General features: G+C 38.5%; 3 protein-coding genes across 5 annotated transcripts in view; 2 read left to right on the top strand and 1 right to left on the bottom strand.

The window, feature by feature from the left end:
* Positions 1 to 1,389, top strand: part of LOC103520694 — a 20,623-nt gene extending 19,234 nt beyond the window's left edge. The window contains 1 exon segment of the mRNA XM_026831727.1: positions 154 to 1,389. Within this exon segment, the coding sequence (XP_026687528.1) occupies positions 154 to 386 (233 nt within the window). The 3' untranslated portion in view covers positions 387 to 1,389.
* A 970-nt stretch (positions 1,390 to 2,359) lies between these two features.
* On the bottom strand, positions 2,360 to 9,245 carry LOC103520608 (negative elongation factor E). Of its 3 annotated transcripts, XM_026831804.1 has the most exons (7): positions 9,110 to 9,245; positions 8,824 to 8,901; positions 4,820 to 5,012; positions 4,349 to 4,464; positions 3,747 to 3,979; positions 3,097 to 3,151; positions 2,360 to 2,949 (listed from the first exon to the last, which is right to left on the bottom strand). In XM_026831804.1, the coding sequence occupies exons 1-7, from the start codon at positions 9,110 to 9,112 to the stop codon at positions 2,710 to 2,712; spliced, it is 918 nt and encodes a 305-aa protein (XP_026687605.1). In that variant the 5' UTR covers positions 9,113 to 9,245; the 3' UTR covers positions 2,360 to 2,709. The 3 variants fall into 3 exon arrangements, with proteins under 3 accessions (XP_026687605.1, XP_017304201.1, XP_026687611.1); XM_017448712.2 differs by lacking the exon at positions 9,110 to 9,245 and having other exon boundaries at positions 8,824 to 9,037; XM_026831810.1 differs by lacking the exons at positions 8,824 to 8,901; positions 9,110 to 9,245 and adding an exon at positions 8,656 to 8,716.
* LOC103520597 lies at positions 5,678 to 7,448 on the top strand. The gene is made up of 3 exons (XM_008485700.3): positions 5,678 to 6,165; positions 6,519 to 6,759; positions 7,115 to 7,448. The coding sequence occupies exons 1-3, from the start codon at positions 5,793 to 5,795 to the stop codon at positions 7,338 to 7,340; spliced, it is 840 nt and encodes a 279-aa protein (XP_008483922.1). The 5' UTR covers positions 5,678 to 5,792; the 3' UTR covers positions 7,341 to 7,448.
* Positions 9,246 to 9,285: the final 40 nt, after the last annotated feature.

Below are 9,285 nucleotides of genomic sequence, written 5' to 3'. Positions count from 1 at the left end.
ACATTGACTTTGGTTGATATCTGGATGGGTGACTATCCGATTTTTACCAAATTGTTACAGTCGCATCCTTGGACCATACCGGGATGGCATACCAAATTTCATCGCCCTACGACAAACCGTTCTTGAGATATTTTGTATACAACCTTTTCCCATTTAAACCTGTGGGGTTTATCAATGTGGTAAGCTCAGACATTATGTCTCTCATTCAGACTTTCATATCACAACTACCTCGTGGGGAGAAGCAACAGCAACGCGATGTGGTTCAAATGTTCATTTGTATTTTCATCACCATATTTGCACTATTTTTCCTGATGGGGTTCGGCTCAGGGAACAAGACTATTCATACACATCACTGGGATTATCAGTTCCCTCCCCCACCTCCTTGATACTACTGACCTTAGTGTCAGACTGCTCAAATCTAATCTAAACCGCGCCGTGTATTATGTTGCTCTCAGGAACTCAGAGGCAAACACGAACATTTTGCGGTCGTTCGGTAGGAAACTGTCAGCCGGAAGGTCAGGAAAAAATTATTTGTGATAAATGAAAATATATTGAAGATCATGGAATCTGTAGAGTCCAATATTCCATTACGATATATGCAATCAGATCCCAAGTGTTGACGTAACTTCTTCTGCTTATAAAAGACGCAAGTACTTTATTACATTCCTACGAATACGAACTGTTGCTATGTTCCGAGTTTCAAAAGGAATTTGAACAATCATTCATTCATTATCAGATTTTTATACTTTACCTTATTTCTTTGACGTCTTGAAAGATCGGGGGATGGAATGACTACTGACTAATTCTATGTAGCGCTGTACAGCATGCATGTGAAGTTAAAGCGAGATTTCGTCGATTTCTACGTAGGTATGTACATATTTACAGTGGCTAAGTTCTTTTTCTGAGGTTACCTGTTAAATATAGAAGAAAGGTTCTGTTATTATTGGACAAGATAGAAAACAAAGTTTGAAGGAAATGATAAAATGTGTACACACTTTTATATTACAGTTTAAAATGTTAAAATACAATAACTAATACTATTTATTTAAAATACATCTTAGTGTACATATTGGCGCACCAATTATGGGTTTCACCAACTTTCTTTTAGCCCCTGACAGCCTGTTAGCTTAACAGCCCTGTTAATACAAATCAAATGGAACCTAACAGGCCTTCCAGGGGCTAAAAAAAATATTGTTGAAATCCACCCCAAGCCTTGTACTTGGTCAACTTGGCCTCTTCTGAACCATAGTCCTTGTTTTCACCATCGTCAAGACGAGAGACTTGGTACGCCAAAGTGAACACTTATATAAAATTTGGTTTTGTACATACTATTCTAAGGTTGAGTCTAGGAATTAGGAGTTGACTTAAGTAAAGGAAGGTAAGGGGCGGGTTCATCAAGTGAGGTTAAACTCCCTTTAAGTTTAATCCTCGGATTAGGCAATTTGATTGGTTGATTTCAATTTTTAGTCCGTCCTTCCTTTATTATTACGATAGTAATAAAAAAAAGGTATAGTGGATATATCATATCAAATTTCATAGTTTTACGACAAACCGTTCTTGAGATATTTTGTATACCACCTTTTTCTCACGAAAAAAGGGTTAAGTAAAAATGACTTTGATTAATATCTGGATGAGTGACTGTCCAATTTTTACTAAATTTTTACAGTCACATCCTTGGACCATACCGGGATGGCATACCAAATTTCATCGCTCTACGACAAACCGTTCTTGAGATATTTTGTATACAACCTTTTCCCATTTAAACCTGTAGTACATACGTACAGACCATCGGCTAAAAATGACTTTTTTGACATCAGGGGATCCCAAAAGGGATGTTTCCAACCATTTCCCGATTTTGAAAATTTGGACCGATTGTAATACTTTCATTACTAGTATAGCTCACTATACTGTAGTAATAGAAACTAAAAAATTCCCGGAGGGACGGGCCCAGCTTGTTAAAAATCAACTAATCAGATTGCTTAATCCGCTTGAACGGAGTTTCAACTTACTTCGTGGCCCTGGCTATTAGCAGTATTTGCTCTCCATATTTCTTTGGGAGATAGAAGGCAGTTTTTTTTTTTTTTTTTTTTTTAAAAAGCTGTTTTTTTCCTCCATTTTTTTTGGGGGGAAAAAAAAGCAGTTTTTTTTTTTTTTTTTTTTTTTAGACAAGTGTGAGACTTTCATTAATCTTATATTATAAGAACGAGATCCATTCACAGTTCACATTTCATAGTTCACACACTGATCGCTCTATTTCTAGAACCACAACACCTAGTTATTTATAAGATCGATTTTTTTCTTGTTATACCTACTATACTTTATTGAAATAATTAAATTGTGATTCTATAAAATGGTCTTTCTTATTTACAATCTTTCATTTCACTTACGGGATTAATTAGGCCCGTAATCGAACACGTAAGGCCAGACACTTACCATCAGGTAGACCTGACAGGTAAGGCTGATCAGATCCGCCTGTCAGGTCTACCTGATACTTGATATTTGATATTGAGTGGCCGGCCCAAGTGTGGCGTTTATTTGACAACAAACTTGGCTTAAAGGCCGAAGTGAGGTGGTAATACACAGCACTAGGCTAGGTTGGACTTGAAAAATCGATCTTTTTCCCGTATTTCTATTTTTCAAGCCTAGCCTAGCCAGCCCTCTGTATAATTTACGGCCAATTATCCCTTAGGGCGTCCATTGGGGCCGGGCTTACTTATCTGTCTCCATGGCAATTGAGTCTGGATCTTCGAGCGGGGGTTCCTCACCAAAGATATCATCATCGTAGATCACTTGATGTCTCTTATCCTTGTGGTTACCCTTGAGTGATTGGTGACAGGCTATGGCAGACCAGGTAGTGGAGGAGGCTGCGTCGTTGATAGGGGCGACCTTGAGCTGACGGCGAGCTAGGGAGACCTTCAGCTTGACACCTTGGACGTGGGTACCGTTGACCTGGAGGAAAATGATTGAACAGTGATACTCACAGTTTTTTAGGGAAAAAAAACCAAAAACTACAACAAAAAAAAATATGAGGTTTGGAAAAGTTTTTTTTTTTTTTTTTTTTTTTTTTCAACGGACATAAATGATAAATGGTCTTACCTCGGTAATGGCTTTATCTGATGACTCTGGAGAATCAAATGTGACAAAACCCCGTCTGAAAATGGACAGAAAACAAAGTTAGAATAATAATTATCATATTATACCCACGTACAAACGAAATTAACTACAAGGAAACCTGAGCAATAATACAGTAACGTTATACTCACTTAAAAGGGATAAAAAACTGAGGAACTTTTTTTTTCTTCTCACACTACAAGCTACAAGCATCAGAAGATAATTCTTACAGATACGCAATTACTGGTGTCATACTCTCATACTCATACACATACGCACGCACAGTCGTCGGTAATGGCTTTATCTGATGACTCTGGAGAATCAAATGTGACAAAACCCCGTCTGAAAATGGACAGAAAACAAAGTTAGAATAATAAATATCATATACCCACGTACAAACGAAATCAACCACAAGGATACCTGAGCAATAATACAGTAACGTTATACTCACTTAAAAGGGATAAAAAACTGAGGAACTTTTTTTTTTTCTTCTCACACCTACAAGTATCAGAAGATAATTCTTACAGATACGCAATTACTGGTGTCATACTCTCATACTCACACACATACGCACGCACAGTCGTACACACACACATCATGAACTTATACGCCAGAAGTGTACCGAGTTAACTCACCCTTTCTCAACCTCCATGGAAACGCTGCATATTTTGCCAAATATAGAGAAGTGTTGCCTAAGGAACTCTTCACTAATGCCTGCCCCTTGAACGAATATCGTATTGCCACCCTTGGGCTTCTCATTAGGCGCTAGGCGCGTTAATAAGCTCTCTCCGTACACTTTCTTGTCCACGGGCGTACGGTCGTCGTTGGTTTCCCGCTTGGCTGTCACGAAATTACCGTACAGTTCACTCTGGAATGTAAGATAATAGGACTTTGGATAAATTATGTTTGGAAATTTTCAAATCAACTAATCAGATTGTTTAATCCAAGAGGTATACTTATACTGAGCTTGAACTCCGATTGTGATTGTGGCCCCGGCCAATACTGTAGTAGAATTTCGATTTACATTTTGGCGAGGTTCAATCTATGAGGGAATAGTCATACCAATTGCTGAAAAGCAAGAAAACCAGGAGTAGGTTATGGTCAAAAAAAAAAAAAAAAAAAAAAAAATAATAATAAAATAAAATAAATAAATACTTGTATGTTCAAGTGTGAAAACTATTCCAAGATTTAATATTAAACCGAGTTGTGGCCCCGACCATAAGACAAACATACAGACCTTGAGGAATTTGGGTTTAGAGTCTACGGGTTCACTGTCCTCGGGTTGAATGGCAGAGAATGGCTGATAAGCACTCACTGTACTTCGATCTGTCTCCGTCAGCTTTCTCTCCAGACCTGAAACATACAAATACCGGTTGTTGTTGTTGTTGTTGAAGCGGATAAGCACTCACTGTACTTCGATCTGTCTCCGTCAGCTTTCTCTCCAGACCTGAAACATACAAATACCGGTTGTTGTTGTTGTTGTTGTTGAAGCGATGTTGTTGGTCTTCAGCCAAAACTACTTGGCCCGTCCCGAACCGCAGTCAACCATTATGAGGACCTGTGCTTTTTCTTTGATAAACCTTTTGTAACCTCCAGCTAGCCAGGCTGGTTAGGGTTTGACTGATCCAATTTTCTTTTCCTTCTTCAGTAATAGAAAATCAAAAGTAATTAGTAAACACCCCTGGGTCAGAAAATCAAAAGTAATTACCCCTGGGTCGTTTGAATCCTTCCTGTTCACAGCGCTTGGGAGGGCGCACAATCGGATTAATTGCGCCAGATTTGAGTAGTTTGCGCGCCACCTCCCGCGCATCTTTTGCCTCGATAGGACGCTTGAGTGTGGACGAAGCCTGTGTACGTTCTGGTTCTGGACGAGGCGCTTTCTGGGCTTGAAGCGATTTTTTCTGAAACGTAAAAGTGGGAAATTGATTAGAATAGAGTTGCGTTAGGTTCTAACTAAAAGGGGGTCTGTTTATTTTCTCAATGATATACTACTTTCTTTTTCTTCGCCTTTTCCTGTGTACAGACGGGGTCGGCGTTTTTCGTCAGCCTCTCAATCAGCCCTAACAAGGCTGAGTGCTTTGGGGTTTTGGTTTTGGCTACAAAATGATCTCTTCTATTCTACATCCTATGCTATTTTCCCGATCACACATACTTGGAAGACATTCAAATGAGAATGAGCTGCTCATCTGACCAACAAGCCCAACAACTCAAGAAAGTTGTAAAAGACAGGAAAATCTGGTTATCAGAAAAGGCACAGCCAATATGATTGGACATTTTGATGTATTTCAAAAAACCAAGTTTTCTGTACCTACGTTAGAATTCTTTTTTTTTTTTTTTGTTTTTTTTTCTATTGAATTGACAATTACATAGGGCGATATTAACGCACTACCCGATTTGACAACTAAGTAAATGGTGTCGCACATACTCCTATGTAGGAATATATATGTATTTTATTCGAAGCGCCAACCGTCAGAGTGTACTAAAAAAAAAAAAAAAAAAAAAAAAAACGACACAATCACAATAGAAAACTTTACAACTGAACAACATCTAAGGCCTAAGCCATTGTTCGTTTATCAAGATGTCAATCCACAGTACTGAATAATGGAGCACTACTCTTGAGCACTATGTTCAAACTGTTGTTTACTAATGCAAAGGAATTGATTATTAGGTCATTTTCCTAGATGTTCAAACTAATCTGTGTTACTGTGCCGCTTGTTTTCACCGCGTTCTTATTTACATTATGGCTCTTAGTAGAACGTCAAGAGTCTGCAACAAGTATTGATTCAGACAACATCACTATATGGCCCACGCAGCCCCGTGAGTACCTTTCCGCGAGGATATTGTTTCGCCCGCGGCGCGAAGGGAAGCTATCGCGCCGCGAGCGGTTACATATGGCCAAGTTTAGCATAACGACTACCAAGCCTACTAGGAGAACGACAGCAGAAGGACACATCAACACAAGGATACATGGGAAACAGGCCAAGAGATCAACAAGTCGCCGCCGGGCCTACACGATGGATATCAACTCGGAAGATTACAGTATTAAGAAACACGGTAGGTAAATGGATTTTAAATTGCAAGTCTTTTCCTTTTTCCTACCCAACCTAGCTAGCTGATAGTTTCAAAGGGTTCTCTCTGCTTGAAAAGAACAAGCACAAGTCTTCACGATGGTTGAGACGAGCCATATAAACATGGCTAGAGACCATCACCCCGGTGTATGACTGATAAATAAAGAGATATTTTCTCCATTTTGTCATCACTTTTCAGCTATAGCTAAAAGCCGCTACAGCAACGGTACGTAACTGGATTTTAAAATTCAAGTCCTTTCGTCTAGGGCCTAGCGAAGACGCGCCTTACGGCTAATTTTTAAAAACTGATAAGCTATGTCGAATTTATTTCATGTTTAGGTAACTGGAGTGCAAACCCGGCCCAGTACGCATACGAGGCTCGAATGAGTGCTTCCGCAGAACTCAAGTCAATTCTAGTCAAAGATATTCGCAAGCAATTTTTCCAAATCACTGCGCACAGGAAGAATCTCTCCCAGTTAGAAATCCTCAAGAACCAATCCAGAGTCCTGTATGACAACTACATGAAAATAATCAACAAATCTACGACTATCAATTATTGGAGAAGATTACGAGATGCAAGGTAATATTCCCCCCCTTTTTTATATCTAAGCAGGTGAAAAGCCCCACTTTGGCCATATCTTGGTAATATTGTTAGGTTGTTTTTGAGATGCAAGGTAAAGCTGGTAAGTTCATGTACGTAGGTACCTACGTATTGTGATTGATTCTGAGGTAAAATTGTATGTACTTGTACATTGTAGGTATTTGCAGAAGTGCAAAAGTGTGTTAGTGTTTTCATGTTTTTGAAATGTGACTACTCTATGGCAATACATACGGGACTTTAGACAATAAACTAAATGTAGGTATCATGCATAAGGTAACTAAAACTATACATAGGTATGTATACATGTAATGATTAACTTTACTGTTGCTTACAGGTATAACAACACAGAGCCGTTAGATATTGACTACTCAGCTACTCTGGCTGAAGCATACAAAGACATGTTTGAGTATGGTGGTACTACTGAAACCGGCTTCATTACAGTTCCATATTCCTTAGTCCAATACTATAGGACGTGTATGGATGACTTGTATAATAGAATACCTCCTGGCCCAGTTATTTATGATTCCAAAGATATTTTAGGTTCAAGTGGATTGACTTGATTCCGTTCATATCTTGGAGGACACAAGGCTCAAGGCTGTAACAAATGATCTCCATCCCAAACCTCAATTGGTTTTGATTGAACTTAGTTATAGTAGTTATGCCTCAATTCATTCTGACTTGATGGTGAAAAGCCCCACTTTGGCCATATCTTGGTAATATTGTTAGGTTGTTTTTGAGATGCAAGGTAAAGCTGGTAAGTTTTATCTAAGCAGGTGAAAAGCCCCACTTTGGCCATATCTTGGTAATATTGTTAGGTTGTTTTTGAGATGCAAGGTAAAGCTGGTAAGTTCATGTACGTAGGTACCTACGTATTGTGATTGATTCTGAGGTAAAATTGTATGTACTTGTACATTGTAGGTATTTGCAGAAGTGCAAAAGTGTGTTAGTGTTTTCATGTTTTTGAAATGTGACTACTCTATGGCAATACATACGGGACTTTAGACAATAAACTAAATGTAGGTATCATGCATAAGGTAACTAAAACTATACATAGGTATGTATACATGTAATAAATACATACGGGACTTTAGACAATAAACTAAATGTAGGTATCATGCATAAGGTAACTAAAACTATACATAGGTATGTATACATGTAATGGTGGCCGGCCCAAGTGTGGCGTTTATTTGACAACAAACTTGGCTTAAAGGCCGAAGTGAGGTGGTAATACACAGCACTAGGCTAGGTTAGACTTGAAAAATCGATCTTTTTCCCGTATTTCTATTTTTCAAGCCTAGCCCAGCCAGCCCTCTGTATAATTTACGGCCAATTATCCCTTAAGGTGTCCAATGGGGCCCGGCTTACTTATCTGTCTCCATGGCAATCGAGTCTGGATCTTCGAGCGGGGGTTCCTCACCAAAGATATCATCATCATAGATCACTTGATGTCTCTTATCCTTGTGGTTACCCTTGAGCGATTGGTGACAGGCTATGGCAGACCAGGTAGTGGAGGAGGCTGCGTCGTTGATAGGGGCGACCTTGAGCTGACGGCGAGCTAGGGAGACCTTCAGCTTGACACCTTGGACGTGGGTACCGTTGACCTGGAGGAAAATGATTGAACAGTGATACTCACAGGAGTTAATCCTGAACTAGACCTTTGATAACTACATACAATATTTTTAGGGAAATGAAAGGCTGGCTTTCTCCTATCCTGTCTTCCTTCTCTCTTCGATTTCGGGATGATAAGACCATAGCAGTTACAGTTCCCTCTATCAAACCTCTTAAAAAAAAAAAGACAAATGACTCATCAGTAGACACCAAGCAAATAGAGAGGTTAAAAAGGAATTTTAATTGTGTTGACCATTGAATACTTGCCACAAATGTCATTCCCCACTGCAATCAAACCTGCAACCTAGCATTTACCACAGGTACATTTCAACCTAACAAGGCTAGTGTAAGGAATCTTCTGTGATGAACTGACTTGTTTACTGAAATTTTATCTCCAAAACAAGGGCTCTTTAGTTCTTTACAATCTAAACTCACCTTCCTCTTGAGTTTCTGATATTTAGCTTGAAGTGTGATTTCTTCTTCAGTGTGATTGCTTGGAAAATGGATATAAACCATTTTGAAAAAGTGTTTGTACACTAAAGTGTTCTTTTAATTAGTTTTAATTATGAAAGGGGTCAAAGTTAATGGTTAACATGACGAAAATGTTCAAATTTCCAAAGTTCACCCAAAAAACACAATTTTTTTTGGTTTTGTCAAAATTCAAATTTTGAAATTTACCGCCAACCGTAAAAGCTATGGCAGCCATCTTTGTTTACATAACCATTTTGAAAAAGTGTTTGTACACTAAAGTGTTCTTTTAATTAGTTTTAATTATGAAAGGGGTCAAAGTTAATGGTTAACATGACTTAAATAAAAAGAAAATGTTCAAATTTCCAAAGTTCACCCAAAAAACACAATTTTTTTGGTTTTGTCAAAATTCAAATTTTGAAATTTACC

Source organism: Diaphorina citri, unplaced genomic scaffold (assembly GCF_000475195.1).
Source record: "Diaphorina citri unplaced genomic scaffold, Diaci psyllid genome assembly version 1.1 scaffold71, whole genome shotgun sequence".
NCBI lineage: Eukaryota > Metazoa > Arthropoda > Insecta > Hemiptera > Psyllidae > Diaphorina > Diaphorina citri.
The sequence above is the reverse complement of the archived record's forward strand: the minus strand, read 5'-3'. Positions and strand labels throughout refer to the sequence as shown.

Bases quoted from the DNA above. Each gene is read 5' to 3' on its own strand.
- LOC103520597 (XM_008485700.3), top strand. From the start codon at position 5,793: ATGTTCAAACTAATCTGTGTTACTGTGCCGCTTGTTTTCACCGCGTTC. The intron at 6,166-6,518 runs GTAGGTAAATGG...TTTCATGTTTAG, and splicing joins TTACAGTATTAAGAAACACG to GTAACTGGAGTGCAAACCCG. The intron at 6,760-7,114 runs GTAATATTCCCC...TGTTGCTTACAG, and splicing joins AGAAGATTACGAGATGCAAG to GTATAACAACACAGAGCCGT.
- LOC103520608 (XM_026831804.1), bottom strand. The intron at 4,465-4,819 runs GTAATTACTTTT...TGTATGTTTCAG, and splicing joins AGGATTCAAACGACCCAGGG to GTCTGGAGAGAAAGCTGACG. The intron at 3,980-4,348 runs GTCTGTATGTTT...CTTACATTCCAG, and splicing joins CTAAACCCAAATTCCTCAAG to AGTGAACTGTACGGTAATTT.